A 17,888-nucleotide genomic window follows, 5' to 3' on the forward strand; every position below is an offset into this window, starting at 1 on the left:
TACTTGTACTTTGGAAGCCTCTCTGACCTGCCTTCATGCTCCAGCACCCTATTGTGCTTGATCCTGTACAAACACAGAGCACAAAGACAGTCCTCGTACCAAAGTCTATATATAAAATAGTAAAACCTACGTAAGTGCATAATGAGGATTAAATATTTAAAATTTCAAATGATCTGCCAATAAAACTAGCTTTTCCAGAAGGCAATTTAAGATCCACCTCCTTGTCAGTGAACAGGAAAGCAAACAATGGTTTTCACTTTGTCTGTTTCACCAATGTGCGGGAGAACTGTGCTCTTTCACATAGTGTTCAACAAACAGTTGTTCTTCCCAGGGTGAGAAAGAATTTATTGCTGCTCTGACAGCCCAGTGTTAGAACTCAGCAGGGGGGAAAAGAAAAAAATCATGAAGCAAATGGATGTAACTGAACAGGTTTGAGTGGCCCTGAAGTCCAGAAACAGAAAGCGGTTTGACAGAACTGGTGGAGTAAAGCTCTCCACCTCTCTGTATATTTGCACCTAATGTTAGTGAGCACACTGACAGCAGAGTATTAAAGGTGCAACAAGCTACAGTGGGCAGCTTTTTGCTGAGGGACTGCAGCACCTCCAAATGAACAGCTCCAGGTTGGCACAGTGGTTGTGGGACTCTGACAATAGTCTTATAAGGTCACTTGCACTGGAATGGTTTCTCCTGTATCTTGGGTTGTGCTGCTGTTTTCCTGATGTATTATTTCAATACCACAATTCAACCTAGATCTCTCTGTTCTCCTAGGAGCCACTGCCAAGTAGGCAGCTGCAAAGCTGTATGTCAGTTTGTGTATTCTTCAGTGTGGCTTGTGCATACTGGCTTTTGCTGAGCATCAGCATTTGTGACTTGATGCTTAGTGCAAATTGACAGAAAGACAAGAGGAAATAGCCTTTCCAAGAGTGACTCTTACCAAATTGCACATAACTATTAAGCTTTCTTAATATTTGTTAAACTGTCATTTCCCTGTTAAGATTTCGCATGTGAGCATGAGGTGTGTCTGTAAATGCCAGCCTTCGCTAGCTTATCCTTCGCACTTGATTAATGCATGTCTGGCAACACGCTCCTCTCTTGCAAAGACTGAATGGGAAATTTATTGATTTCAATTTTGCACCTTCTAAATGGAGAGCACCAGCTTTGTTGCTGTTTAAATTCTTCTAAGGTGGCTCTTGTTTGTTCAGAGTGAGTAATTTCACTCCTCCCTTGTTGTGTCCCATCCCTTCCCTTCTGTGTACAGTGGACAAACTCTCCTTCTTTAGCTGAAGTTCAAGAGTGCTGTTCTGCCTCCCACAGTTTGTTGAAGCCCAACTCCTGTGCCAGCTATCTTCTGCCAAGGGTGACTGAGAGCTGGATGACTTCTCTAAAGGTAGGAAGGGGATTTTCTGAAGGTCCTGACCCAGCCCTAGTCCTCCCCTGGTTGCCTTTGGGTCAGATCAAAAGCTTCTTGCTCTAGTTGGATATTTATGTAGGAACAGGTCCTCCTACTCATTTGTTCTGCATTTATTTTCTCTTTCTCACCCCAGCAGCCTATAGAGCAGATCTCATAAGATATGCTTACGGGATTTTAGGATGCAGTCCTGTTCTCACTGAAATCTGCAGCAAAATACGCTGTTCCTTAGGCACAGAACAAAAAGTAAGCCTGACTAATTGTTAAGGGACTTTAAGAGAAGCATATGGGCTAGCTCAGTACTGAACTAACTGAATGCCTGACATCCCTGTGTACTGTACTTTCCTGTGTTACTGAATGCTCTGTGATGCAGTGTGGTGTAATTAACTTAGGGTGGTTAATAAATGGCATCTAAAGAATCAGTTTCAGGCAGGCTTCATGCAGCCTGGGCAAGAGATCGCTTTTTGTTTATTGCTTGGTCCGTCTTTACTCTGCAAAACCACATATATACACAGCAGAACCAAATTTACGAGTTTTTGGATGGTGGGGGAAGGGAGGTTGACATTTGCCCATATATAGGGAGCCAAACAAGGACTCAATTTCCCTGTTGGGGAAAATGCATTGGTTTGGGGAAAACAAAAAAAAAAAACCCTCAAAGCAAGTTGGAAAACACATGCTATTTTTGGGGGGGTTTCTTTTCCTGATTCTTAATCACAGAGGTAAAAATTTTCCAGACAGGAACTGCTCATGGATTGTTTCTGACTTGGGGATTAATAGCATGCTTTCCTTTTAACCAGTCAGACCACATTCCTATCTTCCAGATATGACTGATCCTCCTGCAAAGCTACAGTTGCAACTTGATATAAAAAGCTGTAGCCTCTTCCAAGAAATATCCAGGCTGATGACAAAATTACCTTTGTATTCCCCCACATCATAGCAAGGAATTTATCATCCCACCCAATTCCCATGATGGTGTGTCACTCTACTGAAAAAAAAACCCAAAAAAGGAAAAACAAACCTGCTCACTCCAACAAAAGGCTGGGTCTGGGAGAGGTTTGCTAGCAAATTGCATGGGGAATCATGTTTTGCCCACATGCTTGTGCCTGAGGCAATCTACAAAAGTGAGATCTTTCAAAAAAGCCGGGATTCCTCCAAAAGATCCCGCGGATCATCTGCGTGCAAAATGCATTCTTGCGAAAGAAAATCAAAAGAACATGGCTCTTCTTTTGGAAGTGCTCTTCCACTCCCGGATCAGGAAGAGTGCCTTCTTTTGAAAGATTCTTTTGAAGAAAAGCATGTGTAGATGCTCTGCGAGGCAGTTCCTTTGGAAGAGCAGTCCTCTGTGGCACTAGCCACCTGGAGCCCACAGACATCCTGGCCAGTGCCCCGGAGCTCTATGCTCCCTGCATCCAGACACTTTGAAGCTACAGAGACCTAGAAACCCGTGGCAGGAAGCTGCAAGCATTGCTGGAGCACAGACACAAGGTGCCCAGAAGCATGCCCTTGCAGCCTCCCCCTGCAGCCAAGAGATGCCTCATGGTGAGCAGCCAGCATGTTCTATGTCAGTTGGAATTATATTTTTCAATGAAATTTATAAATTTAATTTTATGGAGGAACATAAAATTCAGAGACCATACTCTGAGCTCAATAATTTACCATTCAGATGCAAATGAAATCAGAATCATACTGATATCAAACTGAGGCAAGTGAGATTACAATCAGATCCCAGGCTGTTATGAAAATAACTAGTTACCGTGTTCTTTTCCTTTCAAAAGCACATCTATTAGTTACACCTAGTGCATGAGTGTAAAGTGAAGCACATAGTCTGCAAATAAAACTTAGTGTGTAAGGTTTGTAGTCTGCTTGTGAAATCAGGTAAATCAGATTACACTGTGCCTGGAAAACAGAAATAAAATCTCCAGATTCAACTCAATCCTGAATTTTCCCACTGAGATTAAGCAGCAGGATCTGAAAAATCCTTTTTTAAAAAATCTCCAGATAGCATACTACTTAATGTTGCTAGGCAACAAAACTACCCAACAAGGACAAGAGGCCATTATATATCCGGGGGGAAATACTGGCTGTTTTCCACAATAAGTCTAAAGTCCTGGTGTAGAATTGAATATCAGCTAAAATGATAAACCTCTTGTAAAACTTCTCTGCAGACTGAAGTCAGGAATTAATGCTACTCACACTCATACTCTTACTGAAATCAACAGAAATCAGATGGGTTTATATACTGAAATGAATTGGTATTATTTCAATGTTCACTTCAGTCCAGTATCAGTCCCTTAAACAGAGCAAGGCAACAAGGATGTGTGAGAGAGGATCAGCCATGATCTCACCATACAAAAGGAAGCAGCTGGCAACTAACCCAGACTAGGAGGGAGCGGGAAGAAACCCTACTTGTTGAGGTTTAGCAAAACAACCCCAATCACGGAATCAGAATTCTGGAGCTAGAAGAGACCTCAAGAGGTCATCTAGTCCAGACCCCTGCCTAAAAGCAGGATCAAACCCAAGTTTTGACCTACATATGTGATTGGGGTTGTTTTGCTAAACCTCAACAAGTAGGGATTCTTCCTGCTCCTTCCAAGTCTGGGTTAGTTGCCAACTGCTTCCTTTTGTATGGTGAGATCGTGGTTGATCCTCTCTCACGCATCCTGGTTACCATGCTCTGTTTAAGGGACTGACACTGGACTGAAGTGAACATTGAAATAATATCAATTAATTTCAGCATATAAACCCATCTGATTTAAACCCACCTATCTAAGCAGAATTTGGGCCCTAACTGTAATTTATTATCAATCTTAATGGCTTCAGCTACAGGGAGACCTTGTTCTGAATGAGGTTTGCAGAACCAAAGTCTGCCCTAAGGGTTTAACCATCACTGCATTTCTTCGAAACTGAATATTTAACGATTTGTCTAACCAAAACTCTTAGAAAAAAATTCTTCTCTGAGGTATATTTGTACAACAGAAAATGAGCCATTTGGGGGTGAGTGAGAGAACTCAGCACTTACGGTCTAAATAAAACAACAAACTGGATCCCATTTTTCAAAGAGAGAAACACAGAACTGCCTGTCCTCGCTGACAATTTGGGCCCAAGATTGCTTGGTTTGTGGGATGAAGTACTAAGGGTGAATCTACACTTAGCTTGATCTACACTAGGAAAGAAAGTTGATTTCCAATACGCAATTCTAGCTACGTTCTTACCAGATTTACCCTTACCTGCCGATCGACCACACTGGACTTCAATTTTGCCACGTGTGTTAAAACACGGCAAAATTGATCTCTCCGGGTTCAGCCACCAGCCCTGGTACTCCACACAACATGCAGTAAAGGACACTGGCATGAGCCTGAAGAGCCCCAAGCTACACTAGGTAAGGAAGTCGACTCTGATATATCGATTCTAGCTACAGTAATGGCATAGCTAGAATTGTGTATTGGAAATAGACTTCCTACCCTAGTGTAGACCAAGTCTAAGTTGGACACTGACTATTGAACTGCACAGTCCCCAAATACTTGGGAGTTTCCTGTTTCAAGGTCTGCTTCAGGCTCTTCTCTTTTTATTTATGTAGCTTTACTGGCACATAGGCCCTAATCCCAAGACCAAGCAAGGCAATAGCAACCTATCTACTGATTTCATTTGGCTTGGTCTTGGGCCCATTATGCTGAGCAAGCTGCAAGTCCTTTCACTGAATAGCTTACAGTCTAAAGGCCCAGAGAGTTCAGGTGATAATAAAGAAGTCAAGTAAGGACCTAGCTGATTAAGTGAAACTTATTGCATATGTCTAAGCCAATCATTTAAGGCATAAACTAAACCAAGGAGTCTCTTCATTGACTTTTATGCACATTGGATCCTGTGTTCCCTGTAAGACGAGTGCTTGAGCAGCTGCCCACAAGAGATTCAGGTGCTGCCCAGCAGATTATCAGAGTGCTAATAGCCACCCACAGCTGGCAGCATGTGTTTCTACTGGTGGTGCACATCCCTGTATGTGTTGGTGCACACAACAAAATTTATTCTGCCCATGGACGGAAAAATAAGAGGGAACCCTGGTTGGACTGTCTTAATGAATTAAATTATTACCTAACTACAATATCCTACCTAGACATAAGTCCCATATTTGGAACTGTAACTTGATCTACCCTGCTCTTGTGCCAGGGAATTCTATCCCTGACACTACCAGATGCTCTTATATCTGCTCCATGACATTCACCAAGCACATGAGGCTGTTGGGGAGGAAGAACATCTGTAGGATTTGCCATATTGCAGAAGTCATTCCTCTGACAAGAGACAGACTTTCAAAATGCACAGTCCCCCACCTGCTTTTAATTGCCTTTTGTAAGAAAGCTGCTGAGATAATCTCCATACCTTCCCCCCCACCCCGACCATGTTTCAGTAGTAGATACTCATAGGCTATGTCTACATTAGAAGCATCTGTCGACAGAGTGCATCTACATATAAAAGCAGATCAAAAGAGCAAGCTGTTTTGTTGACAGAGAGCAGCCAAACTGCCCTGCCCTCCCTTGACAGAACAGCTGACCAGAAGCTCTGCAAACAGGGCTGCCCAGTGAACTGGAAGCCCTCTCTGTTGATAGAAGTGTCTACATTGCACTTTTGTCAACATAACTCTATTGACAGAGTGTTATTCCTCAAAGCTGACTTCATTAGTCAGGACTTCATCAGTAACCTCCCATCACCCTGATTACCATGCCCCCCCTTCGAAGAAGGGGGCAAGTGTAGATGTAGCCTAAGTGTATAAATGCTCCCTGAGTTTTGTCGACAAAAGGACACTTCTGTCAACAGACATCACCGTTGACAGATATTTCTTGACAAAACCTCTGTCGACAGAGCATGTCCACACCTAACAGAGGTTCCCCCTGTTGACACCTTCTGTCAACAAAGAGGGGCCAGACTGTCCAGCCCTCTATCGACAGAACAGCCAAGTGGAAGCTCTGCAAACAGGCCTGCCCGGTGAACCAGAAGTCCTCTCTGCTGGCAGATGGCTCCCCAGAACTTCTACACTAATATTTGTTGTCAACAGAATCTGTTGACAGAGGCACTATGCCTCATATGGCCATGACAGAAGTCTGCCGGTAACATTGAGAACAGAGTCTTGACAGAACACATTTGTAGTGTGGACACTCCCTGGTTTTGTCAACAAAAGGCCACTTCCATCAACGAAACTCTGTAGTGTAGGCACATAGTGTTTTGCCTCTCCTCTTAATAATCCTTGATCTCACTATACAAAAGGAAGGAGTTGGGAACTACCCCAGACTAGGAGGGAGTGGGAAGAAACTGAACTTGTTGAGGTCTAGCATACACTTGCATACCCTATGTCTGCTTTCCAGGTAGCAGACACAGGCTCTGTGCTTTTATTTCACACATCTTAATAATTTATATAGTCTTAACTAGCAACCCATGTTGTCAGTTCCAATTAAACTTTTTGAAGAAGCCACAAATGTTTGTGAACCTGCCCTGTGAGCAGTGAGCAGCTGTCAATAGGGCAAGCTGTCTCCAAGTAATGAGGCCTGTAGCATCAAAGAAACAGTGATGTAACATTCTGCAAAGCAAATGGGACTTTATGGGATTTTTAAGGTGCTTGTCAAAACCTGTGGTCTGTAGCTTTCTCTTAAATTTGACAGAGTCCTTCATAGACAGGAATCAACTTTATATTAATAAACTGTTTTGTATTTGTGCAGCAAATATGGGACAAAATTTGACTGTTCAAGAAGAGGCTGAAGACCAAGATAATGTGTGTACAACAGAGAATTATCAGGTAACCTGGAAATCTTCATTCCTTGACTGTTTTCACACTAATAAGAAAAGCGCTCAGCTTCAAAGACACCCCTTTGGTGCATTTGAAATTCCCACCCTTATTGTATAGAACTTTTCTATACTTAGGGATTGATTCTGGATTCCCTGTGCCCATGTGTATAGTGTGGGAGGAAAGGATACACACCAGACCCCAGAATCTTGAGATGTAATTTTGTCTTCATTGATGTCAATGGGGAAATCCTTGTGGACTTCATTGGGGCCACAATTTCACCCCAGTCTCCTTTGATGGGAACAATAAAGCAATAAATTCCATTAATTTAGATGCCTAAATGCCTTATGATCAGGGCCTCTGGCATGAAAACCCAGACTTGCTATTTAGGTATTTCTGCACTCAATTTCTAAGGTTTCTAAGTCAAGTAGAAAATGGGACTTAGAACCCTAAGTCACTTAACCACTTTAAAAATCTTCATTAGCTCTCTTCTGTTTTAACACGGGTGAGTGCAAATTCATGCAAAGGTTTAGTCTAAGGCATGCAGCTGAGCAATCTATCCCTTGATGTTCCAGGTTATGTCTGAACCACCTGCCGGTACTAATAATGGACCTGTTGCAACTCAGGCTTTAAAGGCTGATTCTTCTGAAAACAATGATAAAGGTGCGTACTGGGAAGGGAAGACTGTCACATCCACTCTGCTTCTGCTACAAGCTAGGAAGATGCAAGGTTAAAACTGAAACAATAGAAGCAATGTTCAGCATCAGATGCAAAGATCAGATCGTGTGTCATCTCAGACTTGTGGTTTCCAAAGCTTAGGCCTTTCAAGAAGATACAATAGCAAAAAGTGCAGCTTTTTTCAAATACTCTCATTACTCTGTTTGTTTAATCAAATTAGGTGTCTGGTGCTGCACATTGGCTACATCTACACGTGAACGCTACATTGAAATAGCTTATTTCGATGTAGTGACATAACGTCTACACGTCCTCCAGGGCTGGCAACATCGACGTTCAACTTCGATGTTGGGCAGTACCACATCGAAATAGGCACTGCGAGGGAACGTCTACACGCCAAAGTAGCACACATCGAAATAAGGGTGCCAGGAACAGCTGCAGACAGGGTCACAGGGCGGACTCAACAGCAAGCCGCTCCGTTAAAGGGCCCCTCCCAGACACAGTTGCACTAAACAACACAAGATCCACAGAGCCGACAACTGGTTGCAGACCCTGTGCATGCAGCATGGATCCCCAGCTGCAGCAGCAGCAGCCAGAAGCCCTGGGCTAAGGGCTGCTGCACACGGTGACCATAGAGCCCCGCAGGAGCTGGAGAGAGAGCGTCTCTCAACCCCTCAGCTGATGGCCGCCATGGCGGACCCCGCTATTTCGATGTTGCGGGACGCGGATCGGCTACACGTGCCCTACTTCGACGTTCAACTTCGAAGTAGGGCGCTATTCCCATCCCCTCATGGGGTTAGCGACTTCGACGTCTCGCTGCCTAACGTCGATTTCAACTTCGAAATAGCGCCCAACACGTGTAGCCGTGATGGGTGCTATTTCGAAGTTGGCGCCGCTACTTCGAAGTAGCGTGCATGTGTAGACGCGGCCATTGTGCCTGAACTAGAAAGAGCTATATAGTAGACAAATATTTCAGACCTGATTCATTATTCCCACATCTACACCTGGGCTATACACCTCTTTTGCCAGGCTGGGACAAAGGGGCCCTCTGCCAGAGCTCAAAGTTCAGAGGGTGTCCTGGGTTGGACTAAGGATGAACTGAAGTTGGTGGACCAAAGAAGGTAGGGGGTGATTTAATTGTGAGAAGCAGCATAACTGGGACATCTTAGTTCCCAGGTATTTTGTACTGCTCATAGCCCCTTAAGAACCATTGTAGGAAGGAGTACAAGTGAGGGCAGCCCTGAAGGCCCCATCGGTCCTTGCAAGACCTCCAAGAGGCCACAGCTGCTTTTTCTCTGTCCTGGCACTCACAATCCAGCCAGCATAGGGATCCATCTGTGCCTTCAAGAGGCTCTGAGATCATGGGTACATGTGGGAAAGTGTTTCTCAGAATGGGAGGCAGAACATTGAGCATTTTGATGGTAGCCAAAGGTTCTTGTGAGCAACAGTGATACTCAGTGTTGAGTTGCTAAGTTATTTCATTGGACTTGTGGTGAGAGCCCTGGTCACTGGCTTGGAAACTAATCAGTAGATGGGGAAGGCAAGAGACAGCCAGCAGAAGAACAGCTATTAAAAGGTGTCAGGACTGGAAGTTTCCTCTTCACGACTGGAATGTCTCCCTTATGGTTCAGCTGAGGATCTGCTCTTCACTGGTCCACAGTCCCCTCCTTTAGCTCTTCACCCTGTAGTTTCTCTCTCTGTTCTTCCAGATTAGATTACTCCCTCTTCATGAGCTTGGCCTCCTCACTATAGTTCCAGCTCAGGGACACCCCTCTATCTGGCAACCATATAATCTACTCACTCAGTCTCAAATCCTGTAGTTATTTTCCCTGGACTCCATTCTGTTTTTCTTCATTAGTTTTGGCCCCCAAGTCTTTTTCTGGAGCTTTCTCTATTCCTTGGAGCTAATCCGCCACCTCCCACATTCTGGTTAGAGACTCTGCATTCCCAGGCAGCATCACAGAGTTTACATTCCCTTGGATGCCTCCTTCTTTTTCCCCCCTAACTTCCCACCTCTCTGTAGTTCTTTCCTACAACCCCCTTCTACTACTAACTTCCTTTCTTTAAACTTAGCCCAGTTTAGCGTCATATGCCATTAGTCCTTATCAATCCTGACTCTTCTCCAGGTACAGACAATCATGGGGTTAATTGGCCCCTTTTTCCTATTCAGGCCTTGTGTGGGGTAGACAACCCATCTCAGCTGGGTTGGAAGAATGAGGTTGCACTGGTAAGAAACATATTAGGGGTTTAAAATGTGCCTGTCTCACTGTTTCTAATAGAATCAGACCTATACGAAACAACTATTTGCTTAATCTTAGTCCCTGTGCAGCTCTGCCAAAAGTGTTCATAAGTGGAGGTTGTCGGTGCTCAGGGCTGCTCAAGAATTGGCTTATCATAGCTTCACAAACAAAAAGAAGTCCTGTGGCACCTTACAGTCTAACAGATATTTTGGAACATAAGCTTTCATGGGCAAAGACCCGCTTCATCAGATGCCACAGGACTTCTTGTTGTTTTTTAAGATACAGACTAACTCGGCTACCTCCCTGAAACATACCTTTACAGTCATTGTAATATATATATAAGTATGGATGTTGCAACTGTAAATGTTTCATGAGCCAATTCTTTTTATACATTCAAAACAGGCCAATCAAATGCCCTGAATTTAAAAGGTTTTTTTTTTTCTCCTGCGATTACCTGATTCACTCTAATGATAGTGTCAACATAGGTGTGGCAGAATTGTGCAAGCCCCGAAAGCAAGGATACACCTGATATTGACAGAAGATGGAAGCCGGTGAAATGAGCTGAAAAAATATTGCAGCCCTGTTACAGTGTTGACTTGTTTGCTAATGAGTCACACAGGTAGATTATTTGATCTCCAGAAGGAGTATATGCAAGATGAGGGCATGGAAAACAGATTGGGGAGGGAAGAAATTTTAGGCCAGATGATAGTCAGATGGTATAAATCAACCTAGCTCCATGATCTGGATTCTAATCTGCTCACATTGGCTATAGTCTGATTTATCAATATCCAGCCAAACTGTTTCTGGATTTAAGATCTATTTCTAGATTGCTAACGAGACTGGGCTGTAAGGGACAGCAAGCTGCACGGCATTGCAGAGGCACCAAATAAGGTCTTTAGCTGTATATGGGATAGCCCAGGTGAAGAAGATGGTAGATTTTGAGCTGATCCAATAAAATACATTACTTCTCCCACCTTGTTTCTCTAATATCTCTGGACTGACATAACTATAATAATAACTCATAGCTACATGTGTGACTGACCACAAGGACTGCAGCATGATTTGGAAATATGGTTAACTGAGGATTTAGGATTACCATATTTGAACTTTCAAAAAAAAAAAAAAAGGATACCCCTGAGAAGGAGGGTATCTGCATCAGTATTTACCAACTCACATATATAGTACTATATATACTATAACACTTTAGTACAACATGAATTGGTAGATACTGATACAGATACCCTCCTACTCAGGGGCATCCTCTTTTTTAAAACCTCAAATATGGTAATCCTAAATTCAAGGATTGAGTCACATTGATGCTGCAAGACCAAAGCCTGTTTTGTGTTTGGAGACTATCATAATGTAATCCAGCCCTCTGGTCTGTTTGACTATAATAGTCTGCACTAGGTTGTAATTTACAGTTTTGCATATAACTATAGAGCATAGGTGGAGCCTTGTCTTTTTGTACATAGAACATATGTCGATATCATGTATAAATTGTGGGTGTTAACTCAATACTGGAATGATTAGCACTGTTTGATATGGTTCAGTTCACATCTAGCTTCCTTTTCTTTCCTGTTTTCCAATATATACAGTCAGCCCAAGAGAATGAGAGATGCACATGTATGCTGGGGTGTGGACCCCTCAGATAAGGTTGCACTACCCAGGTGCTTTTGTGCCCATCCATGGGACTCAGCTTTAGAGCCAGTGGCATAGCTAGGACAGCAAAAGTGGGTAGGCCCAGCTTTCATGAGGGTGGGTAATGATGGGACAGGGGAGTGAGATGAACAGCCATGAGGGTCATGGGAGGAAGAATTAGGTGCATAGGAGGGATCCAGTGCCATGGGGAGAGGGTGGGAGGGACCCAGTGCTATGCAAGGGCAGGAAGGGAAGGGAGAACAGAAGGGATCCGGAGCCTTGGAAAGTGATGTCAGGAGGAACAGGGGTATTGCCTCACTCCAAGTCCACTTTGCTACTTAGCAGGCAGCCCTGCTGCATTGCTGCCATGCTGGGCTGCTCCAGTTTCTGCCCCATGAGGCATTCCCCCCCAACCCCCCGGCCAGAGGGCTAGCACAGAGGCCAGAGATAAGACTAGCAGTGCATGGTGTTCACAGGAAAGTGATGCAGTCAGACTGTGGAGTTAGGGGGCTCTGGCCCTGATTTGGGTCGGTCTGGATGCTCAGGGGTGAGGCCATGGCCCATTCAGAATCACCCAGAACTATGCAGAAGCAAAGAGCTATCTGCCGGTATGACCTTGTCTGGTACTTGGTCCCTGAAGCCTGCATATTAAGGTGGAACTCCTAGTTTATTCAATGGAGCGGTATATCCCCAGTGCAAGAATGTTAGAAACTTGGCTGGTTTCCCCTTAAGTGAGCTACTACAAGGGAGGAAAGAATGGAGCTTTAATCAGTTACTGATACATGCATGGTCAGTTTTCAAAGTTGCATATATGTACACACCTCTTCTGCTGAAATGCTAGATCCTCTTTGGTATAACTGTGAATCTACTTTGTTTATGTTTGTCTCTCTCACACACAAACACACACACAGAGCTCCACTGTTACTACCATGTAGCTTTTCTCCAAATTTATCTGTGCTGAGCTGGCAGGCAGTTAATTAAGATATTGGCCAGGCCCACTGACAGAGGGAGCAAAGGGGAAAACTGCCCCCAGGCCCTTTTGAATTACCCCAGCAGTGCTGCGGCACACAGCTGCAGTGGGGCAGTGCTGTGGTCTGGGTGGTGCTGAGGGCCAAATGTCCGTGGCCCCACCCCTTCTGACCCTGGCTCGCCCCTCACCAGGCACAGAGCTGGGCCTGCCTCCCGCCTTGCCCTGGGGCTCACGGCACCTCTCAGTACTGCTGGTCTTGGTCAAAGGCATGGTGAAATTTTTGAAGTGGGGAACTGTGCACGTAGAGTTTATTTTTCCAGAGCCAGGGAAAAATTCTCCATGACTTTGAGTTTCATCATTTCTTTTTTTTTTCTTTTGAATTTTTTATTCTTGGTAAGTTAATGTATGAATGTATTTAAAGCGCCTCCAAACTCTGCAAATAAAAAATCCATGATATAAGCCTTTTACCCTGAGTCTTACTGATGTATTCTGTCACTTTCTAAACCCTTGAAAATGTAGCATGGAGAGGGTTTTTAAAATGTGACTACAAACGGTCAACCACAGGTGTGCCATGCTGCCAACCGTAGCTTTTAAATGTCACTTTGCTTTCCTTTTGGAAATGATTCAATTTCTCTTCCCACTTGTTATTTTTGAAGCCTTGTCACACATCATGCTATGTGCTGAGAACGCCCTGGTTCACGGCCTTACTGTTTCAGTTCACATCTCTACAGATACAGCAGAGTAAATGTTACTAGAGTTTCTCCTGTGTGGGACGGTTTCCCTTTCTCACTGCTTACGGATTGTAACTGTTATTAAATATTGTTTCCAATAGTATCTAGAACTTTATTAAGTGAAAACTACCCGTACGTTACAGCCAGTCGAAATATCTGGCCTTTAAATTTTTGCCAGAACAGTAAGAAAAGGTTTGGCTGCTTTATTGTGTGTAGTGCAGGGGTCAGCAATCTGTAGCTCCAGCGCTATGCATGCATGCAGCTTTTTAAGATGTCACTTGCAGTTCCCCGTTTTGCCGTGGCTGAAACAATGGAACTAAACTGTATTGGTTTAATGCCAAGCTGGGAAATGGGAGGGATCTGGACATTAAATCAATTACATTTACTTCCATTATTTCAGTGTGGTGGACAGGGGGAAGTGAGCAGGAGAGCTGGGAGAAGGGGTGGCCAAGTCTGCTCTTGCTGGAGCCTCACAGCCCCACTGAGAAGGTGGCAGCAGGGGAGCAGCCGGGGGAGGCAGCAGCCAAGTCTGCCTCTGCTGGAGCTGTGCAGCCCTGCTGAGAAGGAGGTGTCGGGAGCAGGGGGAGAGCAGCATGCACCCAGCTAGAGGAATTCATCTGGCTGAGGCATGTTAATTCTGGGTTTGCAGCTGAGAGGGATTAAGCCTGGGGATAGGGCTGGGTTTGGGGCAAAGAGGTGCTAAGCCTGGGGATATGGAGTGAAAGTAACAAACTTCTAACTGGTACAAATCATTGTGTGTGCACTGTTCTTAAAATAGGAGTTACAAAACGTACCGTTTGACTTTATTGCTTAAGGACTGTCTCATATTCACATGCATTGTGGCTCTTGAAGTATTGATTTTATAACTGAATTTGAAAAAATGGCATTTCTTGCTCTTTTGGTTGCAGACTCTTGGTGTAGAGCCTCAGTTCCATATTGTTTAGTTGCAATACATCTTAAATAGCTTGTTAAGGCCAAATATATATGTATGTAAAAATTGTATGGCTGCTCAGCTCATAGAGGATCATCATCATCTCTCTAAAGTTATCATCATCACTTCATTTACACCAGGATATGGACTAATATAAATGCAAATTTAAACTATCTAATTTGACCCTCAGAATTTACCCGATTAGTAGAATTAATAAATCAGTTAAATAAAAGGAGCTCAGAAAAATTGTTACTGCCCTCCCTAGTATGTCTTAGAGATACCTAGTCTCTTTTCAGTATTCTATAAAGTCCTCATCTGGCATTCAAACACACCTTGAGGTACTATGAAAAACACAAAGCTGATCTAGCTTAGCCAAGATAGCAGCACATAAAAATGTATCTGTTGCTTGTAAATAAGAACAACGCCTATGAGAATTCTTCCTTTTTCTTAGGGGGAAATGAATGAATTCAGCTGCATACCTCTGGAACCTTAAATTGCATTCCCACCCCCACTATCAACAAGTATGCATCATCTCAAACTGGTCCAAAGCTTTACCTTACTGTGTTTTCCAGCCATGCCCTTCACATGAGAGTTGTTTGTATTTAACAGGGTAAATAGGTGGATGCCACACACCCATCTACTAACATAACAAAAGCAATCCAGAGAGTTAAACTATGCCTGTGATACAAGCAAATGGAATAATACTATTTGGAAGGCTCCATGACCATCTGGTAGTCATCTGTGTGTGCATATTGGTGACATGTCCCTAGGTATTGTGGAGGCAGAGGTAAAAGTACAGTACAGTTATATAGGATTGCAAAGCTTTTCTAGCTTAACAATGAACTATTGGAAAAGCAAAAGGAAAGTAACACAATGGCTCTTGAGAAGCAACCTTCCTGCAAACATTAAGGAGCATATTGCAGGTCAATGGCCCTTATCCAGGCTTTGGCCCGAAGTTACCTGGCTGTTTGCAAAGAGAGCAAAACACTCCTGGGGAGGAAGATCAAACAACTGGGCATTTTCGCTCTCCTTAATGTAGACCTGACCCACCTTATCTGTCTAATATCTTGAGATAAACAGCTTTACAGCAACTCAGCATGTGTAAGTACATACAGCAGTGGGGGTTGTTAAATGTTCAGCAATTTTAGGAATGGAATAACAATGGTATTTTAAATATCTGTGAGAAGAAATTCACACATGCGGATTATGTACACTGAAAATTACATTGAAAATGTGAAATTTTAAAACAGAAAAATTCATTATTGTATTACTACAAATTTAGAACCCTTTAAACTGTGGATAATTTACCAGTAATACTTTAGTGGCTCATTCAGGGCTGATAAAAACCATCATACAAGTCAGCACTGATGGACTTTTAAAATGTAGAATGTTCCCAAGAGTCCATAATGGTTTCAATGCGGCCATTAAATTCTGTTCTCACTTTGATTTTGAGTGGACCCCTAAGAACAAGACAATGTAACAGCTGAGCTGTTTATCACAAGCTTGTAACCAAAATAGAAAAAGAAAGAAAAAACAACCAAAAATTACATTTTAAACTAAATACTCAAACCATATTTTAGACTGACACAAAATTTAGTTTCAGAAAATAAGGATGTTTTTGGATTGTAGGAAAGGTACCATGTCTGGCATAAAATTAACTTACCATTATTGTGTTTTGCAACCAAGTAAGAGAGACAAAGTGAATGACTTAATATCTCTGCATAATCAGCTTTTCTTGGTGAAAGAGGCAAAATTTCAAGCTACACGGGTTAAGCACTAAAAAGAGATCTAAAAGCGATATCTTGAGAGCTATCTAGTGGGACAGATGAATATGGTAGTGTCAAATAGACACAGAGAATGCATTACGCTCCAGTAACAAAAGGAGGCCAAATTGTTTGCTATGTTTAACAAGTGATCTGAGCTCATTAAAAGCAGAGGCTGGACCTAAGGTTAAGATTTGATCAAGATTCTGTTCTCAGATGCACTGAGTTAATCCTACATGTGTTTCCAGTCAGAGAACTTGTATCACAATTTATTTGTCTGCAGACCTTTACTGTTTTATGACTGAGTTATAAAAACTACAAAGCAGAGTATATAGGAGAAACTCTAGTGACTGACTCTTCACTGGAGTGCACTGAAGACTTCTTACTTCAAAAAAATGAATGTGACTGAACCTTTCCCAGCAAAAGGCCTTTCAAGATTCAGTTTTGCTGGTGACTCCAAACCTCTCTACCAAAGCTAATTATCACAGGGTATGCTCACTGGTAGGTTGCTTCTTACTAATATCTCTGGGAATTAATCATTCACCTGCTGTGTCCTCCTCTCTCCTCTACTGTCTCTCCACCCATCTCTGCAACTGCAGAGATTCCTCCTTCATGACTTGGCCCTCTGCCTAGGTCACCAAGCAGGGTATCAAAATCTCTCAGGGCAAACTGTCCCAGGCAGTCCATTCTGCACTGCCTGGTCTGTGCCGTTTCCACTGTCTGACAGGAGAACTCAGGCCTACCTTCAATTTCAGGTTCCATTCCAGGGCAGTGTTCTCTGTAAGCGCTGAGCTTGGGAGGCTATCCAAGGAGATTCAGGGGCTGACGAGCTGATTAGCAGAGCAGGCATGATGCCTCAGCCAGCAGCATTATTCCCACTGGTGGTGCACATCCACACAGGCCTTGGTGCAGATAAAATTTATTCTGTGCATCTATGATAAAAAATTAGAAGGAATATTGCCTTAGTGGCCTTCTCATCAGCAGCTAGGCTTTGCAATATCCTGTAACTTGCTACAGTAAACTCTTTCATATCTGAAAGCCCAGGGACTGGGTGGTTGCCGGATATTCAAATATTCTGGACAAGAAAGAGGTATACCTAGCAATGCATAACAATGAAGAAAAACAAGTTTAGATATTAAAAAACAAACTAAAATGTATGCAGAGTACTTTATTTACCAACAATAGTATTGTATGTACATTGTAATCTTATCCTGTATTTGCTGTATCTATTTATATTTACTTTCACTATACTGTACTTACTGAAAAAAATTAGTTATGGTTAAAATGGTGGTTATTTGAGAGTTCCAGATGATAGAATGCTGGATATGAAAAACTTTACTGTAATTTTCCCCTGAGATTTTAGAGCTCTCCCCACTCTCAGGCTTTGCTTATCCAAACTCCATCCTCCTGGTTACTATGATTTTTTTCATTCATGTTAGTAACCAGTATAATATAGCTTTACTATACTTCCAGTACAGCACTTGATCGTGCTTTGATACTGAGGCAAGGTCCCTCTTCTTGAGGCCTTTACATGTCCTGATTAGCATGCATTCCAGATCACTGACTATGAAACCTGTCATGAGTTCTTCATCAGTTTTATGGGTATGTTCTTTAAAACTGGTTGGAACCAAAGTTTCCATTCTATGGAAAATTAACAAAATAGTCATTTAGGAGGAGACTGAAAAGCCAAACTTTGGGAATTTCCAATAGAACAAAAATTTCATTTTTTAAAATTTGAAGTCACTGCAGTGTTACATTTTGATAA

General features: G+C 42.9%; 1 protein-coding gene across 2 annotated transcripts in view; it reads left to right on the top strand.

The window, feature by feature from the left end:
- The first annotated feature begins 553 nt into the window (after positions 1–553).
- BCAS1 (brain enriched myelin associated protein 1) overlaps positions 554–17,888 on the top strand; it is an 89,655-nt gene continuing 72,320 nt past the window's right edge. For both annotated transcript variants that reach the window (XM_075011497.1, XM_075011498.1), the window contains exons 1-4: positions 554–620; positions 1,259–1,387; positions 7,111–7,187; positions 7,751–7,838. In XM_075011497.1, coding sequence (XP_074867598.1) covers positions 7,116–7,187; positions 7,751–7,838 — 160 coding nt within the window. In that variant the 5' untranslated portion in view covers positions 554–620; positions 1,259–1,387; positions 7,111–7,115. The remainder of the gene's footprint in view (positions 621–1,258; positions 1,388–7,110; positions 7,188–7,750; positions 7,839–17,888) is intronic.

This window comes from Carettochelys insculpta, chromosome 17 (genome assembly GCF_033958435.1).
Source record: "Carettochelys insculpta isolate YL-2023 chromosome 17, ASM3395843v1, whole genome shotgun sequence".
Lineage (NCBI taxonomy): Eukaryota > Metazoa > Chordata > Testudines > Carettochelyidae > Carettochelys > Carettochelys insculpta.